Source organism: Helianthus annuus, chromosome 15 (assembly GCF_002127325.2).
Source record: "Helianthus annuus cultivar XRQ/B chromosome 15, HanXRQr2.0-SUNRISE, whole genome shotgun sequence".
NCBI lineage: Eukaryota > Viridiplantae > Streptophyta > Magnoliopsida > Asterales > Asteraceae > Helianthus > Helianthus annuus.
In genome coordinates this window covers 174874133-174897377 of record NC_035447.2, presented here as the reverse complement: position 1 = coordinate 174897377, position 23245 = coordinate 174874133, and the positions used below count along the sequence as shown (strand labels likewise).

The 23245-nt window shown below is 39.6% G+C and overlaps 2 protein-coding genes across 3 annotated transcripts; both read right to left on the bottom strand.

The window, feature by feature from the left end:
- Window positions 1-3034: 3034 nt before the first annotated feature.
- On the bottom strand, window positions 3035-5170 carry LOC110913082 ((R)-mandelonitrile lyase-like). Of its 2 annotated transcripts, none has more exons than XM_022157949.2 (3): window positions 4904-5170; window positions 3313-4822; window positions 3035-3241 (listed from the first exon to the last, which is right to left on the bottom strand). In XM_022157949.2, the coding sequence occupies exons 2-3, from the start codon at window positions 4809-4811 to the stop codon at window positions 3199-3201; spliced, it is 1542 nt and encodes a 513-aa protein (XP_022013641.1). In that variant the 5' UTR covers window positions 4812-4822; window positions 4904-5170; the 3' UTR covers window positions 3035-3198. The 2 variants fall into 2 exon arrangements, with proteins under 2 accessions (XP_022013641.1, XP_022013640.1); XM_022157948.2 differs by having other exon boundaries at window positions 4918-5170.
- Window positions 5171-18797: 13627 nt separating this feature from the next.
- LOC110913080 (15-cis-phytoene desaturase, chloroplastic/chromoplastic) lies at window positions 18798-22061 on the bottom strand. The gene is made up of 15 exons (XM_022157947.2): window positions 21905-22061; window positions 21589-21792; window positions 21380-21512; window positions 21211-21299; window positions 21082-21139; window positions 20851-21006; window positions 20625-20773; window positions 20419-20538; window positions 20066-20279; window positions 19883-19985; window positions 19746-19793; window positions 19569-19614; window positions 19315-19502; window positions 19076-19238; window positions 18798-18988 (listed from the first exon to the last, which is right to left on the bottom strand). The coding sequence occupies exons 2-15, from the start codon at window positions 21775-21777 to the stop codon at window positions 18932-18934; spliced, it is 1713 nt and encodes a 570-aa protein (XP_022013639.1). The 5' UTR covers window positions 21778-21792; window positions 21905-22061; the 3' UTR covers window positions 18798-18931.
- Between the last annotated feature and the right edge of the window lie 1184 nt (window positions 22062-23245).

Genomic DNA, 23245 nt, shown 5'->3' with positions numbered 1-23245 from the left:
CGCTGAACGAAGAAATCGTACCCTTATGAACATGGTGCGCAGTATGTTAGCCAACACTAATTTACCATTATTCCTCTGGACTGAAGCATTAAAAGCAGCTGTTCATATACTCAATAGAGTTCCTTCTAAGTCTGTCCCTAAAACTCCTTATGAACTTTGGACAGGAAGGAAACCGAGTCTTAAATATATGAAAGTATGGGGCTGCATTGCTGAAGCAAAATTATATAATCCTTTCCTAAGGAAACTTGACCCTAAAACAGTTACCTGCTTCTTTATCGGGTATCCTGATCATTCAAAGGGTTATCGTTTCTATTGTCCTTCCCATGTCACCCGTATTGTTGAAACCAAGCGTGCTGCGTTCCTGGAGGATTTCAAGGTCAGTGGGAGCAGTACTAACCCTTACGAAGAATTGCAAGAAGTACAAGACGCGGGGGGGAGAGACTCGTCGCTTACCATTACTCCGTTTACTCCTCTTGTACCACATGCAACTGCACCTGAAGCCACTGCACAAACTCCAACTCCACAACCAGAACCCATTATACCTCATAACGAAGGCACATCAAACGCTCAAAACCAAGACAACGCTCAACCCGAAAATCAGCTCAGGAGGTCATCTAGGCAAAAACGGCCTACTAATTGGGATGATTATATTACCTACCTGACTGAAATGGATGCTGGAAAGCTCAATGATCCTATCTCTTATAATGAAGCCATTAGCAGTGATCAGTCTTCTGAATGGAACAAAGCAATGATTGATGAGCTTGAATCCATGAAGAAAAATGACGTTTGGGATTTGGTAGAATTACCCAACGGTGTAAAACCTGTAGGTTGTAAATGGGTGTTCAAAACAAAACTAGATCCGAATGGGAACGTTGAACGCTACAAAGCGAGATTGGTTGCAAAGGGCTACACTCAGAAAGAGGGAATTGATTATCAAGAGACGTTTTCACCTGTCTCTCGTAAAGATTCATTAAGGATCGTTATGGCCTTAGTAGCTCATTTTGATTTAGAGCTACATCAGATGGACGTCAAAACTGCTTTCCTTAACGGAGACTTAGACGAAGATGTTTACATGAAACAACCTGAAGGCTTTAAACCTGAAGGTCAGGAGCATCTAGTCTGTAAGTTGAAGAAATCCATTTATGGGTTAAAACAAGCATCACGTCAATGGTATCTCAAGTTTGATGAAGTCATGAAGAGGCAAGGTTTTATGAAGAATCAAGTGGATCAATGCACCTACCTCAAGATGAGTGGGAGTAACTTTACTATACTTGTCCTTTACGTAGATGACATTCTATTGGCAAGTAATAGTTTAGACATGTTGCATGAGTCGAAGCGGTTACTCTCGCATAACTTCGACATGAAGGATCTCGGAGATGCTTCTTACGTCATTGGCATCGAAATTCACCGAGATAGACACAAAGGGATCTTAGGATTGTCTCAAAAGACTTACATAGATCGTGTCCTTACACGTTACAACATGCAACAGTGCAAACCCTCCGTCGCTCCAGTAGTTAAGGGAGATGTTTTCGGTTCATTCCAGTGTCCGACAACAGAGGTTGAAAAGGAGCAAATGAGCCAGATACCTTACGCGTCAGTAGTCGGGAGCCTGATGTATGCTCAAGTCTGTACTCGCCCAGATATCGCTTATATTGCTGGAATGCTAGGCCGTTATCAGACTAATCCTGGCCTAGATCACTGGAAAGCAGCTAAGAAGGTCCTCAGATATCTGCAAGGGACGAAAGACTATAAACTGACTTATAGAAGAAGTGATCATTTAGAAGTGGTAGGTTATTCTGATTCTGACTTTGCCAAATGCAAAGATGACAAGAAATCCACTTCGGGCTACATCTTTATGTTAGCAGGCGGACCTATCTCATGGAAGAGTCATAAACAACAGTTAACTACAACTTCCACAATGATGGCAGAATACATTGCTGTTTACAACGCAACCTGTCATGGAATGTTGCTTAGAAATCTGATCACTGGACTCAAAATTGTTAATTCCATTTCTAGACCATTGAAGCTTTACTGTGATAACTCAGCTGCCGTTAGTTTCTCGAACAGTAACAGTTCGACTGGAGCTGGTTTATATCTCGATACAAAGTACTTGTTCGTACGTGAACGTGTTGAGGAAAATAATCTTTGTATAGAGTATATTAGTACTAAAGATATGCTAGCGGATCCGATGACTAAAGGTCTCCCACCTAAAGTTTTCGAAGAACATGTATCGAATATGGGACTTACTAAAGACCTTGTTTAATGGCATATTGTACTAGCTTATGTTTTAATTAATAAAATTTCCTCAGTTTGATTTTGTATGTCTCTAACATATGTTCTGCCGGTGTAATGACATATAGACAAATATAAATACAAATCAGACGCTAAAGGGCTTATACATATTTTGATCGTAACTGTTAGGTTTTAAATTGAGGCTATAGTATGACTAATGGGGGTCCTGAGTCGAATGATGATTCAACGGCTGTATTTCTCTGCTATAGTTCTTGGTTTAAAGCTAAAATGAGTGTTAACTCCTGGCCAGGCTTACCTAATACTCATGATAAATGATTACTTGGCTAAGTGGGAGAATGTGAGATTAAATATATAAAATGTAATATTTAATCTTGTAGCCTATATAATCATTTATATTATATTAGATCAAAATATATTTATTAACCTATTAATAATTAGTTGGTAATTGTTGATGGACCATATTACCCTTATTAACTAATTGGGTTTCCTCTTGGGTGTATAAATAAGGGGCTTATTAGAGAGTTAAAGGGTTACACACATTACACAATCACAACCCTCATAACATCAAACAAATCGGCTCTCTCCCCATAACCGAAATTACCCTACTTCGGTTTTCATCACCATCATAACTTACACCCTAAGGAGGAACCAGATCATCCTGACAATCATGTCGAACTCAATGGCTGCATCTCTGACTGGATTCTCTGCTGGCCTGTCTGCTGTAACAGGTATTATTCATATTTTCCATTACATTTAAACAGAACTGATCCAACATTACCATGTAAAATATAACAATGGAATCTATATATAGAGCTTTTCAAAGAATGAATCAGCAGCACAAGTTCTCATACTACTTACTACACAATACAATACACCTATCTTTATTTATATGCACATGCAAAATCACCACTAAGCAGCAAGCGCTTTGCTTTGCTTTGCTTTGCTTCACTTGTGCATTCTCTCTTTCAAAATCATCATCCCCATGTACCTGCATATCACACAATTCAACAACAGTCTTTCCAACTAGTACAAAACACACTAAACTGATTAAGTAATTACCTGCCGAGCATCAGAAGACTCGCCTGCGGATTGGTCCCTGGAGAGACAGTAAAAGTCGAACCATCCACCACACGAAGAGAGTGGACACCCATAACCTTCAAACTGTGATCCACCACTCTCCCCACAACACACCCTCCATGGTAATGCCATATTGTGCTCACCGTCCGCCGACAGAACTCACCCATCAGCGCATTATTCGACTGGTCAACCGGCAAGGCAGGACCCACAAATCTGAAGTCCGTACCAGACCATTCCCAGAACTTGAAATCATCCATAGCCCGACTTCTAAGCAAGTCTCCAATCTTTCGGCTCCCATTCACACACCTCTCCAAATCCAGTGGGTTACTGAAGTAGTTAAACCGCACAATGGGGTTGGTTCTCACATCAGTAGATGCCAGCCGAAGCGTACCAGAAGAATGCGGCCCAATAATCTTCTCCATGATGCTGGCAACAGTAAGATACAGGGGAGAAGACGACGGCCTCAGGAAAACAGAATACGCAGGCGAAGTAAAAGGGAGTACATTGGAGGCTGCTTCAAGATAAGCACCCGAATCGGTGATCCCCACCACCTGTATTAGAGATTGCTCCAGTGGAACAGGCGACACAATTGATATCCCATTGCGCGGGTTGTCATACAGATAATTCCCCACATACGGGGAATGACGCACCACTGGTATCCCCCAAGAAGAGAGATAAGGGCGAGGCCCAACGCCGCTAAGAAGCAGCAGCTGCGGGCTACCAATAGCACCCGCACAAAGGATCACCTCTCCATGATCCCGCAGCATCGCATGATGATACCCACCAGCCCTGTCACGAAACACAACCCCGTTTGCAATCTGCCTGGACGTCAGCGAATACGAAGGGGCAAACAAAACCCTCTCCACACTAGCATACAGACCCACCTTGATATTAGATGCATTAGCCAGATTCAACAGATCAGCAGCACTATGCCTGCGGCCGGAGGTGTCGAACGTGGACCCGCCAATCTTGGTACCCAGAGTGTGATTCAAGCTATACCCATTATAAGGCTCCACACCCACTTCCAACAACCCATCACGAACAGCCGATTGCCACGTCTGCAACTCGGGTTGAAACACAATGGCCTTCTCCACCCACTCATAAGCGCGCTGCACCACGCGGCGGTCCCAATCGATCTCGGATCTTTCGTAGAAGTCTTCGTCTGCACGGCTGTAGAAGCCGGCATTAATGGCGCTGCTGCCGCCAAGAACGCGGCCACGGGCATTGGGGACACCGTCCTCTGAAGTAAACGTTTGCGCTGGTGAGTCAGATTGATCATTGTGGGTGAGTGTGGGGAGAAAACCCTCACGTGTCATGACGTTAGGGTTTGAGAAAGGAAGACCTCCTCGTTCAAGAACCAAGACACGGTGGTTTTTGGATAATGTTGCTGCCAGTGGGCAACCGGCGGTGCCGCCGCCGACTATTATGTAGTCGTAGGTGTCGTCCGGTGGTAGTTGGGTTGAATTTACGACGAATGCCATGTAAGCCGGACCTGAAATCAAAATCAAAGAATAAGTTTTTATTGAGTAAGGATTAAAGAAAATGAATGCAGACAAATCTTGAAGAGGATTACGATGGTTTAGTTACTTTGTTGATCGGATTGGGCAAGCGTGGTGGAAATTAGAGCGATCAACGGGATGAGGAGGAGGTTACTGATCGACGTCATTGTTGGTTTCATCTGATTCTTGAAAGAAAATGAAAACTTATAACTTGAAAGAACCTCAGTTGATCGAATCAAAAGGAGTATGGGTTTTTTTAGGGTTTTCAGAGGAAGAAGAAGGGGGGTTGGAATGGAAATTGGAATCAGAAAAACTTGTTTGGTGGGAAAATCAGTTGTATTTAATTTTCATGTAACAGACCCACGCCGTTAATTTCTTACCCTTAAATATGAAATATGAAAATGATTAATATTGATAAATTGATTTACTAATAATTACATGTCTTGGCATAATTTTATACTGAACTTGCATCTTTATCATGGAATGCAAAGGGCATTCACAACAGTGTAATCGTTTTGGTCGGTCAAAATTAATAAACTTGTGTAGTTGTACTACTTCAGTTTTATTTTATTTTGAATGATGATGTCAATGATGCAGTTTTTTCTTTTTTGGGAAGCAAGACTTGTAACAAAGTTATTAATAAAACTTTTATACTATAACCAGAAGTTGTATGATTTTGTTTTTGTTATAAACATAAAAAGTGATAGGTAAACCTAGTATTATCTTGGCTAGTTAATATCATGTACAAAATATGGATCAAGCAATGTATGCTTTTTACCAAAATAAAGCACCGTTATCTTTATCACAGTGAGAGGGATTTCTTCCCGCAGCAACACCCAATTTTATTATTCAAGAAATCAGACTCTAATACTTGAATTACAATCCGTGTATGCACATCATGGTATTTATATAGCTAATCTAACCTATTAGGCTAAACTAGGATTGCTTATGTATAATTATCGTATAAATATACAAACCTAACTGGTTTGAGTTTAGATAATTAATTAAGGATTATAGCACATGATAACTATAACTAATTATTAAAACATAAACACTTTTGACAATTTATAATTATCCACTTCTTTGACTTAGCCTTGCCCGCTAAATTTTGACATTTATCTGAAATTCCCAACACAATATAAACGGTGTAATACCAACTAAGGGCTAATTTGACACCTTTTTGAACTTGGGTTGTGAAGCAATACGGGGTTATGCCCCCCCCCCCCCCAAATGCAAAAGTCGTGTAACGATAGTCAACCCAATTTCCAGCAATACATAAGACTACCGACATCATAATCTAACTCAACCTTACCTTTAATAAAAAAACCAATTTCCTTCTCTTCCACCTAGGTAACCCAACCTTTCACACTGATTAGCAATCCAACCTAAACCAACGAACTTTTTTTTAATAAAATCTATATCGGGATGTAAAAAATAATAAAGATTATTTGTTGTAATTTACCTATATATTAAAAAGTCAAGTGAATGAACAGTAATATAAATAAATAGATAAATATATTTATTGTATACTATTAAAAAAGAAACTAAATGAACAGTTGTTATTTATTTTATTTTTTTAATAGTTATTTGTTTTAAATGCTTTTTTATATGTGTTGTTTAGTGGTTTTTTATATGTATTATTTGGGTTTTTTATATATCTTATATAACTTTCGTTTGTTTTTGATCCATGTAAATCACGTGTCACTATATTCTTTGGTCATATCAAGATCTTTTCTTTATGGGTTGTTGTAACGAGTGTACGTGGCGTAAAAAAACAAACCAATACTGATCAAATTCCCGTTTTGTTGGTACATTTTGTTAGTCAACCCATATATTCTCTAGATTATTGTGCAATATTTGTATTTATTATTTTCCATAGTTAGCTCCGTAAATTAAGGCTAGGTTGTTATAATCTCTGTATATATTGGATGTTTATATGTAATGAAATCATCAAGCATTTTAGCAAACTATCATGGTATCAAGAGCCTAACAAAACTCTCTGATACGTCCTCCTGACTTCGGTCACCGCCGACTTCGGTCCGGCCATTACTATTTTCCTTTTTTTTTCTTTGTCACTTCTCTGTTACCTTTGTTCAATTCAATATGCCTGACAAGAGTGAAAACCCTGCAAAAACCCAACCCTTACACCCTACATACACTCTCACTAAGATCCAACACAAGGTTCGTGTGTTGGATGGCAAGAAAGTTTCATACTCCTCATGGGTGAAACTATTCCAGTTACACACCTTTCATTTCTCGCATGATCAAGACGCATGGCATAGCCATCTTAGACATCCGGGATTATCTGTTTTTAATTCACTTGTTTCGAATAATTTTATCGCATGCAATAAACGTAATAATAATCTTGTGTGCTATTCTTGTCAACTTGCTAAAAGTAAACGTTTACCGTTTTCTACTTCTATGTCACAAACTTTATTACCATTTGATATAATTCATTGTGATTTGTGGACTTCTCCCGTACCGAGTCATTCTGGTTTTAAATACTATATGGTCCTGGTCAATGACAAAACACAATACACTTGGGTTTATCCTTTAAAATACAAATCTGAGACATTTGAAAGATTCGCCAAATTTCATAAATACATTCTCACTCAATTCCGTGTTCACATTAAATCTTTTCAATGTGATTTAGGGGGCGAATTCGACAATAATAACTTTAAACATTTCGCCTCTTCTCAAGGCCTTCACTTACGATTTTCATGTCCTCAAACCTCACAACAAAACGGGAAGTCGGAACGCATGATTTGACGTCTCAACGAGATCATGCTCACTCTTCTCACACATGCCCATATACCCTCCTCTTACTGGGTCAAAGCCCTCCATGTGGCTGTATACCTTCACAACATCCTCCTTACCAAACTTTTACACTTTCACACACCTAAGTCCGCCCTTTATTAACGCCATCCCACATATGAACACCTTCGGGTATTCGGATGTGCATGTTATCCCAATACCTCCGCCACCCGTCCGAATAAGCTCAGCGAAGGCTCTTCTTTATGCGTGTTTCTCGGGTACCCCGCCAATTTTCACGGATATCAATGCTTGGAATTAGCTACCGATAAAGTCATTTTGTCTTGTCATGTCGAATTTGACGAAACAAAATTTCCCTTCCAGCACCTTCCAACCGCTGGTCCGAGAAACTATTCTTTCTTAGACACCGATGCCCCTTCGCTGCTAATCCATCACCCAGCCCAACCGTTTACTTCTAACCGACCCGTCCCCACTCAACCCAACTTCGTTCGGCCCACAAACGATGTTCCTATCACAGCCCAGCAGGTTCACGCTCCTGCTTCCACCTTCTTTCAACATGGGCCTCATACCCTCTCACCTTCATGCAATCCAGCCCAACACCAAACAACCCATCCTCCTAGGTCGCCCAGCCCAACAACCGGTCACTCCATTAGTGGACCAGCCCACCTCCCTTGCCTCATCTCCTAATGCACCTCCATCCTCACCTACACTCAACGCAACGCAACTCAACCTGTCCACCCCATGACCACCCGCCTTCGAGCTGGCATCACCAAACCCAAAGTCCAGTTCAGTCTTCACACTAGTACCATTTCGCCTATACCACACTCACACCTTGTTGCCCTATCCGATCCAAATTGGAAACGTGCTATGGATGATGAGTATAGTGCTTTATTGAATAATAACACTTGGGTTTTAGTTCCTCGTCCGCCGGATGCTCATGTCATTTGGTGTATGTGGTTATTCCGACACAAGTTCAATGCTGATGGTAAACTGCAACGGTACAAGGCACGACTTGTTGTCAATGGCAAATCTCAACAAGTTGGCGTGGATTGCGATGAAACCTTTAGTCTTGTGGTTAAACCCACTACAATACGTACCGTGTTGAGTCTCGCCTTTTCGAAATCTTGGCCAATTCACCAACTTGATGTAAAGAATGCTTTCCTTCATGGCGACCTCAAGGAAACGGTTTACATGTATCAACCACCGGGTTTCAAGGACCCAAACAAACCGGGTCATGTTTGCAAACTTGAGAAATCCCTTTATGGCCTAAAACAAGCACCGCGCGCATGGTTTCAACGGTTTGCAACTTACATCCTCAAATACGGGTTTAAGAGCGCAATTTCGGATACATCATTATTTATTAACAAACGGGGCGACCAACTTGCTTACCTGTTGCTTTACGTGGATGATATTATCCTCACGACCTCTAATCCCACGTTACTACAAAGCATCATCTCCGCCTTATCGAAAGAATTTGCAATGTCTGATTTGGGCACCCTTCATCATTTTTTAGGCATATCAGTCAACCATCAACATGGGGGCCTATTCTTATCGCAACAGTCTTATGCAGAGGATATCTTGGCACATGCTAACACGACTAATTGACCTGCAATTACCCCAGTTGAGCCTTCATCTAAACTCAGTGCAGACTCCGGGCCACCATTCTCGGATCCTACTCTCTACCGGAGCCTCGCGGGAGCTTTGCAATATCTCACATTCACCAGACGCGACATTGCATATGCGGTGCAACAAATATGCCTCTTTATGCACGCCCCACGGGAGCCACACTTTCATTTTCTTAAACGCGTACTTCGCTACATACGAGGCACCGCCACTCAAGGCCTACATATTACTCCCTCCAAGTCCTCTTCACTCACTGCTTACTCAGACGCGGATTGGGGCGGATGCCCGGACTCTCGCAGGTCTACGTCCGGGTATTGCATCTTCTTAGGATCAAACTTGGTCTCATGGTCGTCCAAACGTCAAGCTACTATCTCGAGATCAAGTGCTGAAGCGGAGTACCATGGGGTTGCAAACACGGTTACTGAAACGATTTGGTTACGTAATCTTCTCCTTGAACTTCATGTCCCTACTCGTCAGGCTACTATTGTCTATTGTGACAACTTATCCGCTGTTTATCTCTCCGAGAACCCGGTACAACACCAACGAACTAAGCACGTTGAAATTGATATCCACTTTGTTCGAGACAAAGTCCGGGTAGGAGACATCCGCGTTTTGCACATTCCGGCAGATTATCAATACGCGGATATCTTCACAAAAGGGTTACCTTGTCCTCTCTTCAACAGATTTAAAGTCAGCCTTTGCGTCCGTGATCCTACCGCCAAGACTGAGGGGGTGTGTTAGTTGTGACAACTCATATTTCCAACCCTTACATGCATTTTGAATGTAACCAGTGTGAGTGCTATGTGATTAGCTATTGTGATAGTTTGCAATGAAATGTTATGTTTTAATTATGTGTAACATATGTGGATCGCACAATGTATAACCGATTTGCACCATACACCCTCGAATCGCACAACACTCTTTCAACTATCTTGGGCTAGCCCTCGGCCCAAACGAAACCACCAGCTGGGCTCGGCTCACTCATCAGATGCACATACGCTCAGAACCTTGTGTATACCCTCATATTACTTCATTACACAAAATGCACAAAACCCTAACCTCTCTCAACCTCCTTCAAAGTCGACGGCAGCCTTCTACCCTTAACCCGAAGTCCCTTGTTCCGAGTGTCCAGGATTTCCACCGACTAACTTGGTCAGTGTTTCATCTTAGTCCACTAAATATTAATCGTACTTGAGGCATGTGCTTGTTTGTGATAAGTATGATGCATATTTAATTGTTTCTTGCATGTTGTATAAATATGTTGTATATTAATGATTTTAAACGGTTAGTGACCCTTATCATTACATTCATATTGGTGGAATATTATTCATATATTATCAAAGGTGAATTGAATGGGAAACAATCATTATTTCATAGTATAGCATGTGATATACTGTCTTGAATCCATTAATATTGAAAGAATGGAAAATGTTTTTGAAAGCTTTCTATTGGACCGATGTGTTTGTGCCGTATATATATATATATATATATATATATATATATATATATATATATATATATATATATATATATATATATATATATATATATATAGGGAGGGGCTCATGCGAGAACCACCCTTATTGTGAGAACCTTGAGAACCAATGTGAACACAACCTAAAATAGCTAAAAAAACCTAAAAAAACCTAACCCCCACCCCCCCCCCCCAAAACCTAAACCCCCCACCCCCCAAAAAAACCTAACCCCCCCCCCCCAAAAAAAAAAACCTAAACCCCCCCCCAAGCTAAATGCTAAAAAAAACCTAAAAAAAACCTAACACCCCCCCCCCCCAAAAACCTAAACCCCCCTCCCCCACCCCCCAAAAACCTAAACCCCCCCCCCCAAGCTAAAATGCTAAAAACTAAACCCTCAAAAAACCTAAAAAAATCTAAAAAAATCAAGAAAAAATCTAAAAAAATTTTTTTGAATTTTTTATGTTAAAATCGCTACTTTTAGAAGCCAAAAAAAAAAATTTTTTTTTAAAAAAAAAAATTAAATTTTTTTTTTTTTGCTTCGAAAAGTAGCGATTTTTTTATAAAAAATATTAAAAAATTCAAAAAAAAAATTTTTGTGTGATTTTTAGCTATTTTTAGGTATTTTTGGTGTGTTCACATTGGTTCTCGCGGTTCTCACAATAAGAGGTGGTTCTCGCATGATCTTCTCCCTATATATATATATATATATATATATATATATATATATATGTTGATGATGAATGATTGCTGAATCGTTTGACTATGTTGTATGATTTGATTGATCTGAATGAATGTTTAAATGTTGTCCATGATTTAACCTAGGCGTAGGGTCCAACGACGTCCAAAGAAATTAACCGCTTAATCCGATTGTGTTGATGATCGAACTAGTAATATGATTATGATTTTTGGGTTTATATGAGTTAGATGGAAATTGCTTGATTTGATGGATAAATGCATTAATAGGAAACTGTTTGTATGATTATAACTGATTGCCATGATATAATGGAAACTTGTAACGAATTGCCAATAATTCACGGCATTAATTGGCACCACACACACACACACACTTGTGCGATCACACAATATGGTTACAATCGCACAAGACGACTTGGTCGCACAAGAAGTTCATTCGCACAAGATGATCTGATCGCACAAGATGTCTTCAGTCGCACAAGATGTATTGGATCGCACAAGCTGTTTATTGTTTATTTGTTTGGGTCGTATGTATGTTGGGTCGGTTTGTTATTTGGGTCGGGTACTATTGGGCTTATATTTAAATCGCAAAGTATGAATGGGTTATGCTCGTGACTGTTAACTACTGTCACAACCCCCGATCCCTAGTTCCCGGGAACGGGCGGCCGTGAGCCAGTTTCGGTGGTATCACGTTTATTTATCCAATTTGGCAGCGGAAATTTTCATCAGGATCGTAGTTAGGAAATATTTAATCAGAGTAAACCACCTCGTTTTATAACACTAAACACATGGGTAAAACCCAAGTTATCAGTACACACATTTCATAGGAATAAATCCTATTTTATTTAATAAAAACATCTATTTTATTCTTAGGTAACTTTATTGCCACTTTTCCAAGCCTTCAGTGCTGTCCAGCTGGCTTCTATTTGGCTTTCACATTTTGTTACCTGAAATGCGTTTTAAAAACATTTTGTCATTGGGAAATACTGGTGAGTGAATCCCAGTTTAATCAAGTTTAAATAAAAAGTCACAGTGAACAGTATTGAGGGCGATCCCGCAATTACATTTGTTTCCAAGTTATATCAATTATCACCCGTTGGTACTGTCGGACCCGACTTGTGGAAATGTTACTCCTTGACCAGGTGGTAACAAATTTTGTATACAAAACCCCAACATACTCACGATAATTGTATTCTTACAAATACTCAATAACTGTTATTCGCATGGAAAAGTATGTAAGGTTTTGTAAAAGCAGTTAACAAAAAGTGGATCAACTCACATTGCTGTCTTAGGTTATCCTTTAGGGTTTCCTAGTAAATATCTATAATTTACATAAATGCACGTGTGTTAGTATAATAACCCATTTTAACATTAGTAATACCCTCCCCGAGATGACATTCCAACGACTACGTCGGGCAGAACCACGACAGCCGTTACGGAACCCTAGATCAATCGGGCAACGTATCTAATACGTCTCCAGGGGTTATAATACTTACATCGTAGCAGAACATCGCTATTTAGGGGTATAATACCCGGCTATAATAACTTCTACAGAAATTTGAGATTCGAGATTGAAATTGTGAACGTCGAAAACGAAACCCGATGGCCTTCTTATATAGTGCTGAAATCTGGTCTCCACGCGGCCCGCGTAAAGAACAGGCCAGGTTACGCGGCCCGCGTCAACCTTGGTCAACCGAGTAGCTTAGCTGGGTCAGCTTGTAGCCCCGCCACGATGATGACACGTGTCATCGGGCTGCGCCAACATTTGGGACACTCGCGGCCCGCGTCAACTAACGGGAACTCTTACGCGGCCCGCTTCAACTTAAAGAAATCAAAGGAATCCGGTTTACACCTTCATACGACCCGCGTGAATGGTTGGGGTGGGTCTACGCGGCCCGCCTCAACTTAATATTTATTGTTTTTAAGTTATTTTAATACTATAACGTATTTCGGGCTTGGTTTTCACATATGGGATATAATATAATACATATTGGGACATTTTATAATAGAGTGTCGAAACCTATTTATGAGGGTGTTGGTTTTACCGAGAGTTGTTACAACTACTTACCATGATCAATACGTGTTGAGAACCTGTTATGCTATGTGTAAGCTTATGTGCAATACTTGAACCAAAACCTGACTCGTGTGGTAACCATGTTAGGACGTGGTTGACCCCTCTTAGCTCAAGTAACATTTTCGTGTTCTGCCGAGCAAACCAAGGTGAGTTCACACTCATACCAAGGCATGGGATTCCCGGTGGGTAGGGAATGGGATTGAAGGAAGGGGATTGAACAATTACATGTATTTACACTGTTACTAGACTATCTACCATCGTCCTCGGATGCGAAGGACCCTTACGTAAAACCTACGTATACTTGTAACTTATCACTGTCCTCAGGTTGTGAAGGACACTTACGTAAGACCTACGTAAACTTATACTCACTACTGCCTCGGGTTGTGAAGAGCACCTACGTAAAACCTACGTAACCCCCGCGTACCACTGTCCTCGGGATAAGATGGACACTTACGTAAAACCTACGTAAACCACGTACGTACTACTGTTCTCGGGTTAAGAAGAACACTTATGGTTACCTCTAGTCTAGTACATACACTCATGGGAAGCCCCCACTAAATGAACATACAACTGACTTAGTTAATAACGCATGGTGCTGCAACGGACCTATTATTATTACGAACTTACTTACTGTGAACTCGCTCAACTAGTTGTTGACTCTCTGTTACATGCCTTGCAGGACCATAGGTACTCATGGAGCTTGCACGGGAGGCGCGATCGTTGTGGGCACATGGACTGTTGAGTCCCATGACATACATTTACATTTTTGAACTTAAAACTTATGTTGGATTGTTACATTTATGCTTCCGCTGAAAATACGTAAACTAAGTTTGGTTTTGAACACCTTTTATATTGATGGATTGGATTTTTACTATTTACTTACATTGTTCAATATGATTGGTGGCTAGATCCTGGTCATGTCACGCCTCCAAGCGGTGGTACTCCGCGTGTGGATTTTGGGGGTGTGACATTAGTCAACCCATATATTCTGTAGATTATTGTGCAATCTTTGTATTTATTATTTTCCATAGTTAGCTCCGTAAATTAAGGCTAGGTTGTTATAATCTCTGTATATATTGGATGTTCATAGGTAATGAAATCATCAAGCATTTTAGCAAACTATCACATTTTTGGTCATATCATGATTTTTTTTTTTAGTTTTTCCTCTATTGGTTTCCATAACAAGTGTCAGTACCACCGAAGTTAAACGAACTAATACACACCCACGACGCAACGCGAGGATTTCCGGCGCAACGCAACGCGCGGATCTAATAGCTTGTATACTATTCATAAAGAAACTTAATGAACAATAATTATTTGTTTTAAAGGCTTTTTTTTATATGTGTTGTTTAGTGGGTTTTTATATGTATTATTTGGTTTTTTATGTATCTTATATAACTTGTGTTTGTTTTTTATCCATGTAAATCACGTGTCGGTATTCTTTGGTCATATCAAGATTTTTTTCTTTATGAGTTATTGTAACGAATGTAGGTGGCGTAAAAAAACAAATAAATACTGATCAAATTCCCGTTGTGTTGGTATATTTTTGGTCATATCATGATTTTTTTAGTTTTTTCTCTTTTGATTGTTATAACAAGTGTCAGTACCGAAGTTAAACGAACTAATACCCACCCACGACGCAACACGAGGATTTCTGGTAGGGATGAGCAAGTGGTATCAAATACCGATCCCATCCCGATCCCATCCCGATCCCGATCCCGAAAATACCATACCGAAGCCGTTTCGGTATCGGTTTCGGTATCCACTTTTAGGTTTTTTCGGTATCGGTACGGTATGGTATCGGTATAATACCGAATTTTACCCTCAAAATACCGATACCGTACCGAACCGACGTATTTCGGTATCGGTATCGGTACCTAGTTTTCACAAAATTCGGGATCGGGATTTGTCGGTATCGGGACGGTATGGTATCGGGATCGGGATTTGCCCATCCCTAATTTCTGGCGCAACGCGCGGATTTAATAGGACTAGTTATATTAAAAACTGATTGTTAAACAACAAAAAAGAAATACAGTGATACCCACTCCTACTACTGTGACATGTTACAGGAATAATAACCAAACCTAGGTCACGGTTGTTGGACCAGCCCCTATTTGGGGTCACCAATGGATAGTCTGATGTGAACCTTGGGTCAACCCACTTCTTATGGGCAGGTCCAGATGGGTATTTGACCCATTTAATTATTAGCAGGAATTAGTTTGGGGTCTAGGAGCAAGTAGTGGGCAGTTTTTTAGCAGTTAATTACCTTCTTAAATAGGGCAGAATAGGGGTTGTTTTGGGATGTCGATGTTTATTATATAAAATTAGGGTTTTTATACCTTTGTCATGGAGATTTAATACTTCTCGAATTGGATTATTCTATCAATTTTATCTTTAGATTTCTAGTTTTTATTAGGGATGAGCAAGTGGTATCAAATACCGATCCCATCCCGATCCCATCCCGATCCCGATCCCGAAAATACCATACCGAAGCCGTTTCGGTATCGGTTTCGGTATCCACTTTTAGGTTTTTTCGGTATCGGTACGGTATGGTATCGGTATAATACCGAATTTTACCCTCAAAATACCGATACCGTACCGAACCGACGTATTTCGGTATCGGTACCTAGTTTTCACAAAATTCGGGATCGGGATTTGTCGGTATCGGGACGGTATGGTATCGGGATCGGGATTTGCCCATCCCTAGTTTTTATCATAGTCCGAAACAAGAAAATGAGTGTTGGACTAATAATCATGATCTGTTTTGAAGGTATTTCACACGTCCTTCAATTCCACATCAGCAGTAGATGTCCCCAAGTATATGCAAAAGACATCAAGCATCTCACAATAAGCAACTGAGGATTTAGTCAAGCAAACATAATTGGTTATAAAGCAACATTGACAAACAGAACAAGACTGGTAGCTTTCAGGTTTTGAAATTGTCTTATCTTACAGTTAGAGCTGTGAGCTGTGACGATGTTGTTTATTCATACATTTGATTCCTTCTGTCATTGTTTATAAACACCATTACATAATATTATTATAGCGGATCTAATCTCCTCATTAAATAGATCGATCATCTTTACCAGCCAGGTATTAGGGTGAGCGGGGCACTTCTCGGGGAGGCCTGCGGTGACCAAAGTCCCCGAGCGGGAACACCGCCGCCATCAACGCGGGGAGGCAATTCGGTGAATGGGATCGGTGTGTATTCACCGATAAGGGAATCAAAGTTTAAACGGCTATATAGCCGTTATACATTTAAAAAAAAAAATTCTTAACCCCTATAAATACTACCTCTTTAATCTTTTTATTTTTCAAACCCAAAACAACTCTCACCCATTCAACTCATCTAATTTTTTTAACCAATCTTTAAAAAAAATGGATTCCAAGTTCCCGTTTTTTTCTCCCCTGCCCGACTTTCCCGACGATGAAGATTCATCGTCATCGTCAAGCGATGGTAGTTTAATTTTCTTCCAAAATCTCATCCAACAAGCGGAGCTACTAGACACGGTATCGTCTAGTAAAAAAAATTGTCCGTCGAGATCGTGTGGGAGGCCACGAAACACTCATAGCCGATTATTTTGTCGAAAATCCGAAATTTAATGCCGATATTTTTCGTCAGAGGTTTCGTATGTCCAAGTCTTTGTTCCTAAAAATTTTTAGTGACGTGGAAGCGAATAACGAGTGGTTTCAAGAGGGCTTGAACGGGAGAATGAAGAAAAGTTTCACGACGTTGCAAAAGGTTACTTCTGCGTTTAAACAACTTGCAAACGGTAACCCACCAGACGAAAACGACGAGTATTTAAATATGGCTGAAAGGACCTCTCGTGAGTGCCTTGAATATTTCTGCGAGACGGTCTGTACAATGTATGCCGGTGAATTCTTACGTAGACCAACGAGCCACGACGTTGCGCTATTGTATCAGGCTCATGAGGAGAGACATCACCTACCTGGTATGTTGGGTAGTCTGGATTGTACACACTTCGTCTGGAGAATGTGCCCCATAGAATTGCGTGGACAATATATGAGAGGCGATCATCAATACCCGACAGTTATGTTAGAGGCGGTGGCGTCTCAAGATTTGTGGGTTTGGCATGCTTTTTGTGGCCCGACGGGTTCACAAAACGACATCAACGTGCTCCAACAATCTCCTTTATTTCTTACTCAACGAAACGGAACGACCCCAAATTGTCCATTTCAGGTGGACGACCACTTATACAAACGCGGGTATTATCTTACTGATGGGATCTACCCTAGCTGGTCCGTGTTTGTGAAGTCTTTTCCATATCCTCACATCCCGAATGAAAAAAAGTTCAAGAGACAACACGAGGCCGCAAGAAAAGATGTGGAACAGGCGTTTGGTGTGTTAAAGGCGAAGTGGGGAATACTAAATCGTCCAATGCGTTCCAAATGGTGAAAAAGATAAGGTCCATCGTGTATACGTGCATTATTTTACATAACATGATTATAAAAGACGACGGAAGGGCGATAGCACCGGTACACATTCAAGATCCTCTAGTCGAACCCGTCTTCGATGATACAGCTTTTAGCGAGCTCATTGACGAAGAAACGCATTGGAGACTAAAACACGATCTCGTTGAGCATCTCGGACGTTTAGATCTACCTCACCTTGAAGTGAGTTCCGACGACGAGTAGTTTGTTTTTTTATTTTTCTAGTTTGAATGTAATTTTTATTTTTAATTTAATGAAAATGTCTTTTATTTAATTTTTATTAATATTTGTTTAATTTATAAACATGCATAATTACAACAAATAAAAAAAACAAAAAAAAAAAAGAAAAAAACAAGTCCCCCAAGAGAGGAGTGCCGCCATCAAATTGAGGGTATGAGGGGAGTTAAAAGGGAAGTTGACGTGGCGTGTGCTGATTGGCTGTGCGTAAGAGAGGGGACTCCCTAAGAGAGGAGTGCCCCTCTCACCCTTAGGCCATCCGTAGTCATAAAGCCCTTTTGTGGGGCGTTATGCGACACGTGTCGTGCCACGTCACACAGGGGCGTTATATCACTAGAGCCCGTAGTCATAAAGCCTCTACCCATCAATACCTAATTATTAATTTTCGTTTTTATTAATTAATTATAAAAACCTTGCTTTATTTTGATTGGTCCAAACTTTGAAAACAACCCCATCACTGGCGTTATATATATGGCGCCACCCAACTTTTTTTATCTCATAAAGCCCCTCGTAGTGGTGTTTGGGGCTTTACAGGAGCTTTATGAAGACATATAATGCCCCACTACACATGCTCTTAACAAACAAAAGCTAGAAACCAACACTCGCCGCCTTCCAAGGCACCACCTAAACCTAAACATACCCTTTTCACAACAAACGCCTGTGCTCATTTATAGATATTAAATACTGTTTAATCAATGCATGTATAAAGTAATGAAATACAAGATAAGTTCTATGGATGAGTGTTTTTTATCGAATTTCAACTTGCCACGTCATCTTTACACCAGACTTGCTTCAGCCATCACTTCCCCCCTCGCAGCAAGCAACTCGTAATCCTGTGTAACATAACATCACGATGATGCATCAGAACACACAAAAAATCTATCCTTGTTTGTGTCTTATGCTACTCTATGATTGATTACCTGTACAATAGCTCGGGCACAAAATTTTCCTGACAAAACCGCACCCTCCATTGAAGCCAAATACTTTTGTTTCGTGTAATCACCAGCTAAATAGAATCCTTCTATTGGAGATCTTTGCAACGGACGGCAAGGTTCACAATCCGGTACAGTTTTATAAACCGACCTGAAACCCCGCAACCCAGTTATTAATCAAAATAAACAAATTTCTTTTCGGTTTACTTACACATGTCAATACTAACCTTGGAGTTTTTACCACATGATATTTCAATATTTTTGCTTTGCTCCCATCTTCTGCAATTTCATCAGGAAAGAGTTTTGAAAGTTCACTCATTGTGGCATCAATAATGTCAGAGTCACTGCGTGCAATCCATTCTTCTGCAGGTGCAAAAACCAATTCCAACATTGACCGATTCGGATCATAATATTCCTGCAAACAAGTATTTTTGTCTTTCATCTGTGAGGAAATGGGATGTGGCTAATGTTCAACTACTACCTTACACGTAACAGACATGTCAGCATATACACTAAGAAGAGGGCTCCTGGAAAAGATGGAAGAAATATATAAATTGTCAGTAGCAGTTATAATAAGAGGTGACCTGCTGAAAAGTAAAAAAGCCAACATTTTTTTGTGAGAAATAATTAAATGTTTTTGCAAGAAATAAGAGATGACCTGCTGAAAAGTAGGTGATCATAAGTGTTTTTGAGCTTCCTGTCGAACCTGAAAATTGGGTTAACAACAGAAAAATGTGAAAGGGCAGAATTCTTATCTTACAAGGTTTAGCATTATATTGAAAGGGTCCATCTAACCATATATGAACGTTTATAACCGGAACACCAACTAATTTGTCCAACTTTTTGAAGTATGGAAGCGGTTTCCAATCTTCGGGCAAAAGAAGCTTCAGAATGTCAACTGCATGATACAAAACAGCCAATAAAGCTTGTGGACCCCAGATAGATAGATATATGTAGAGACTTCAAAGTTCAATATACCTGGAGTAGCAAATACATAAGCATCCCCTTTGATGGTATTCCCATCAGTCAGTAAAAAGTTTTTAACAGTTCCATCCTTGTTTAACTCGATCTTTTGTATCCGTGAATTAAGTCTGACTTGGCCACCTAGTGATTCAATATGGTCAACAACTGGCTTGCAAAGTCTTTCAGGCGGGCTGCCATCTAAAAATGCCATCTTAGAACCATGCTTTTCCTGTTAATTTATTTTATAACACTTTAGTAGATGAAAGTTGCAGCGTCTTTAGTCAACAACAATGTTGACTCACTTTTTATATACAGAAAACACAAATGAAACTTAAACATCGTGATATTAGTTTGTTCCAAATACTTACCTGAAGAAACCGGTTCAGAGCAATAAGAATACACTGCATTGAAAGTTCATCTGGATTGATGAAGTTTAATGCCTTCGACATGGCAATAAACACCTCAGTGGTAACTCGATCCGGTATGCCCTACAGAGATGATAAATATGCAACTGTTATACTTTATCAACTAAAAACAGGCTAGAAAAAAGTATATTACTTAAATGACTACATACTTGCTTTCTCATCCAATCTTGAACACTAAGTCCATCTTGAGCCTCAACATAAGCTTGTCCACCCAACATTGCAGGCAAGAGTCCAATTGCAAATTTTACTTTCTCGGGCCATGTCAGCATTTCATTGTTCCTCAAGATAGCCCAAATTCCTAAAATTACAAAGATAAGATTCATAGCAATAGCATGTGGTGAGTTAGTAGAAGATAATAGCAGGCAGCATACTTGCCATTTATTGGTGCAGGCAACACATCTGGGAAGTCAAAGCGACTAAACTCTCCAGGCTTGTTTGGCATTGCAAATATCATAGAATGTTCCTTCCACTGTAATCTATCATTAATCCCTAGCTCTCCAAACAGGTTCTGTACATTTGGGTAAGCTCCAACTGTGAAGCAAGCAAATGATTCAATTTTAAGCTAACTACTTGCTCCCTTTCTAGTTACTTGAGTAAAAAACTTACAAAATATGTGTAACCCTGTCTCGTACCAATCTCCGTCCTGGTCTTTCCAAGCTGCTACCTGTAAGGAAGGCCAATATGTGGTAACTGAAGATAATAAATATATATAGAAAGATAGAATAAATCTGAAACCTTTCCACCAAGAACGTCTCTGGCTTCAAGCAAAATCGGCTTGTGACCGGCATCAGCCAAATACTTAGCAGTGGATAGACCAGCCAAGCCTGCATCATATGCAAAGAGTGTGTGTGACGAGGGTACTTAAAAGAAAGAAAGAAAGAAAGAAATGTTAAGGTTATAGCACCTGCACCAGCAATTACAACGTTTAAGGGCTTAGCCGGACGAGGGGCGGTTGGGAAGGTTGAAGACAAGTAAGCAGCTTCCAAGAAGTTAGATGTGTTGTCAAGCTCTGGTCTTGGATAGTCCACGCAGACCACCTACAGAATTAGGGGACAATTAATTAATTAATTATCTAAACAACACATAAAGACAAGTAAGTGGTGAGATGATTACCTTGAAAGGGCAGACAGTAATCTTGTTGGTTCTCGATCGGAATTGCAGTCGATGGCCCATAATATCACCGTGTCTAAAAGACAAGACATCTGTTCTCCCTGAGGTGGTGTTAAAATAATAATCTCTTGAAAGACTACTAGTCATTACTACAGAATTTCCGGTAGCGGATACATTTCCAAGCAGAGACATGTCGTTTATTATAGCCTAAGAGAGAGAGAGAGAGAGAGAGAGAATAAGGATAAGTTTTATAGAAATTGAACAGCAAAGCAAAATTAGGGAGCTAAAACCAATAGAAATCATCGCACGGGAACTTTACCTTGGTTCAGAGTGAGTCGATCAACTGAATTGAAGGTAATTAAGAAGAAGGAGAAGAGGAAGAAGAAGAAGCAGATGGGATTGTTTTTGGCTTCTTTCGTTGTTGGAACTTCGTCGGCCCTTGTTTGGAATATACCCTCCCTCCACCACTCATCCAACTGCCTAACCATTGTCACTAGTTGGTTTGAGTTAGATTCGACTTAAAACCATAACCATAATCGCGATGTCGGTTAATAGATAATCATAAATATAATTGATCGATTATGGTGGTTATGGTTATTAAGTTTTGATGGTTATAGCTGGTCGGTTATGGGTGATTAATCGTGTATTTAGCTTAGCTAAACATAGTTTAATTTTTTTAACATGGAATAAATTGTTATTGCATATGTGTATATATTAGTATATTATGTAGTATTAAAAAATACATATAATTAATAATATCAATACCAATTATTATTGAATATTCAAATAAAGTGATATGATACATTCTATAAATTCAAATAAACTTTCAACCAAAACCACAAAATGATATGAAAACTCATGAATGCTAAAAATCTTCATTTAAAAACATCAAATATTAAATATATGGTGAAAAGTTCTAAATCCTACAAAGATTTATTACATGTCGTTCAGTTATAATGGGTATGGAAAAAATGATAACCATAACCGACCCGCTACTTTCAGTTTTCAAAAAAAAAAACCATTAACCGACCCAAACCGACCCACCGGTTTTTTGTTTGGTTCGGTTTTTTCGATTCGGTTTTATCGATTAATTTGGTTTTTTGCACACCCCTAACTGCCACCGACTAAACCAATAAAATAAATTAAGGGGACAAAAACAAAATTAAGTGTAGTAAACAAAAGATTTAATTAACTACGCTATTTTTTTAGTTTGAAATAAATTAAAAAAAGTAAAGATTTTATGTGTTAAAAGTGTTTTCTTTTTAAATCTCTCTAATTTGGAAGAATTTAAAATAAAGAAAATAAACACAAGTTTTCTTTCCTTAAAAAAAACTCTGCAACATGATTTTTTTTGCATCCCTTCAAATTTTTTCTTTTCCTTCGTTAAATAAAACCCGGGAGCACAACATACTTTTTTAACAACAAAGCTCTGACATCCAGGATAACCCTTCTAAATGGATGACTCTTCATTCCGAAGAAGAGAGCATGGTGACCCGGTTCACCTGTTCAAGAGAAAACCTTATGCACCCATTCAGAAGAAAAGAAAAAAAAAAAAAAAAAAAAAAAAAAAAAAAAAAACCTCATATAAACCAAAAGAAACCCCTATCTCAACCCACAGCAAATTGACAAGACTCCAACACACCATCTCTCGAAAAATAAA